The following is a 2,565-nucleotide window of genomic DNA, read 5'->3' as shown; positions in this document are numbered from 1 at the left end:
TAGAAAAGATTATTATTATTATAATTAAAATATAATTATAATTATGATAATTAATAATGCCATTGGTTATTCAGTTTAATTATGATGGTATGAGGAATAACAGCTGGTGAAGAAAATATTCCAACTAACCTTCCATATTCGGACCAAAATCCAGTTTGTCTGCGCCCAAGACCGATTATCATAAGGTGCTGTAAGGTAGTGCATCATGCTCTTTTTACTGAAAAATATACATAGATATATGTAGGGCAACATGCCATGCTTGAGGAGACCTATTGAGTCAAGTACATCAACATCATCAAAATCAAATCAAATGGAAATTGTAGTTGTGAGCCCCATGCCGGTAGCATGTAAAAAGCACTATCCGAACGTGGTAGATGGCAGTGCTGCCTTGACTGGCTTCTGTGCCGGTGGCACGTAAAAAGCACCCACTACACTCTCAGAGTGGTTGGCATTATGGAAGGGCATCCAGCTATAGAAACTCTGCCAGATCAGACTGGGGCCTGGTGTTGCCTCCTGGCTTCCCAGACTCCAGCCAAACCGTCCAACCCATGCCAGCATGGAAAGCGGACGTTAAATGATGATGATGATGATGATGATATCATCGCCATCATTTTATGCCTGCTTTCCATGCTGGTATGGGTTAGACATTTCAACAGGAGCCAATGGGTCAGAAGGCCAAGTCTTGCTCTAGCCCCCACTTACACACATTCACTACCCCCACCCTGAAAGGGCCTCATACACACACCTCCATCTCAGTACATGGATAATCTCCTGTACACGCACCCACCAGATCACTCTACCCTTTTTAATTCCCTGCCCACATACAACTGCCTTCTCCGCTAGTGACTCCATCAGTTATGACAACAAAGCGGTCCAGTTGATTTGATCAACGGAATGGCCTGTTTGTAAAAATTAACATGCAAGTGGCTGAGTACTCCACAGACACACATACCCTTAATGTAGTTCTCAGGGAGTTTCAGCATGACACAGAATGTGACAAGGCCGGCCCTTTGAAATACAAGTGAAACTCATATTTGCCAGCAGAGTGGATTGGAGCAACATGAAATAAAGTGTCTTGCTCAAGGACACACTGTGCTATGGGGCATCAAACTCATGACCTTATGATTGTGAGCCAAATAACCTTAACCAAACCACCAAGCCACACACTGTCTCACCTGGCTCCTAACCCCGCTTTTTGAATTCATTTTGTTTCCCTTTTCCATCCAGTCACTTCTCTTTCACACTTCTCCTTTACTTATCTTTTATACGCTTCTGATAAAGGACTAGTGTCCGAAACATCAAAACCTTTTCTTGGCTTCAAGTTATTAAGTTCATAACAACATTTGTTAAACTGTGTCCCTCTGGTGGTGTCTGCTTTCATTTTGAGTTCTGTGGCTGTGTGGCAAGAAGTTTGCTTCTCAACCACATGGTTCTGGGTTCAGTCCCACTGAGTGACACCTTGGGAAAGTATCTTCCACTATAGCCTCAGGTAGACCAAAGCCTTTTGAGTGGATCTGGTAGGTGGAAACTGAAAGAAGCCCATCTTTAGTGTTTGTGTATGTGTGTGAGTGTGTGTGTGTCTTTATTTGTCCACCCCTCCAAACTACTTGATAATCAGTGTTGGTGGGTCTACGTCCCCATAGCTTAAAGGTTTAGTAAAAAGAGACTGCCAGTGGCATGTAAAAAGCACCATTCGAGCATGGCCAATGCCAGTGCCACCCGACTGGCACCCATGCTGGTGGCACATAAAAGACACCTACTACACTCTTAGAGTGGTTGGCATTAGGAATAGCATCCAGGTGTAAAAACCTTGCCTGATCTGATTGGAGATTGGAGCCTGGTGCAACCTCCTGGCTTGCCAGTCCTCAATCAAACCATTCAATCCATGCCAGCATGGAAAGCAGACAATGATGACGATGATGATGATGGAGTAAGTAGCAGGCTTTTAAAAAGTAGGTCAAGAGGTCAATTCATTCAACTAAAAATTCTTCAAAGTGGTGCCCCAGCATGGCCACAATCTAATGATTGAAACAAGCAAAAGATAAGATAACTGTACACACACACACACACACACACACACACGTGCATATATATATGTTTATATTCATAAAAATAATAAAATAAAATCATCATCATCATCAAACAACGATGATGATGATGAATAAAATAAGGTAGAAAAAAAGGCAAACCTCTCTAAAGGTAAATCTTCTAAGACTTCAAGAGAATAAGGAAAACAAGCAAAGCATGCCAAGGCTTGTGTTATATTGTCCCGCAAATCTGTAAAATAGAAATAATGAAATAAATGCAGAGACACAACAAAAGAGTTCAATTCAAAATAGTCACTCATTAATTAATTGAGAAATGTAATAATAATAATAATAATAATAATAATAATAATAATAATAATAATAATGATAGTAATAATAATAATAATCATCATCATCATCATCGTTTAAAGTCCGCTTTCCATGCTAGCATGGGTTGGACGATTTGACTGAGGACTGGTGAAACCAGATGGCTACACCAGGCTCCAATCTGATTTGGTAGAGTTTCTACAGCTGGATG

At 40.9% G+C, this 2,565-nt stretch overlaps 1 protein-coding gene across 1 annotated transcript in view; it reads right to left on the bottom strand.

Annotated features, from left to right (window-relative positions):
• Positions 1-2,565, bottom strand: part of LOC106882205 (E3 ubiquitin-protein ligase RNF123) — a 105,287-nt gene that overhangs the window by 14,863 nt on the left and 87,859 nt on the right. The window contains exons 26-27 of the mRNA XM_052974121.1: positions 2,190-2,277; positions 130-217 (exon numbers count right to left, since the gene is read on the bottom strand). Coding sequence (XP_052830081.1) covers positions 130-217; positions 2,190-2,277 — 176 coding nt within the window. The remainder of the gene's footprint in view (positions 1-129; positions 218-2,189; positions 2,278-2,565) is intronic.

The sequence above is a fragment of the Octopus bimaculoides genome, chromosome 1 (genome assembly GCF_001194135.2).
Source record: "Octopus bimaculoides isolate UCB-OBI-ISO-001 chromosome 1, ASM119413v2, whole genome shotgun sequence".
NCBI lineage: Eukaryota > Metazoa > Mollusca > Cephalopoda > Octopoda > Octopodidae > Octopus > Octopus bimaculoides.
The sequence above is the reverse complement of the archived record's forward strand: the minus strand, read 5'-3'. Positions and strand labels throughout refer to the sequence as shown.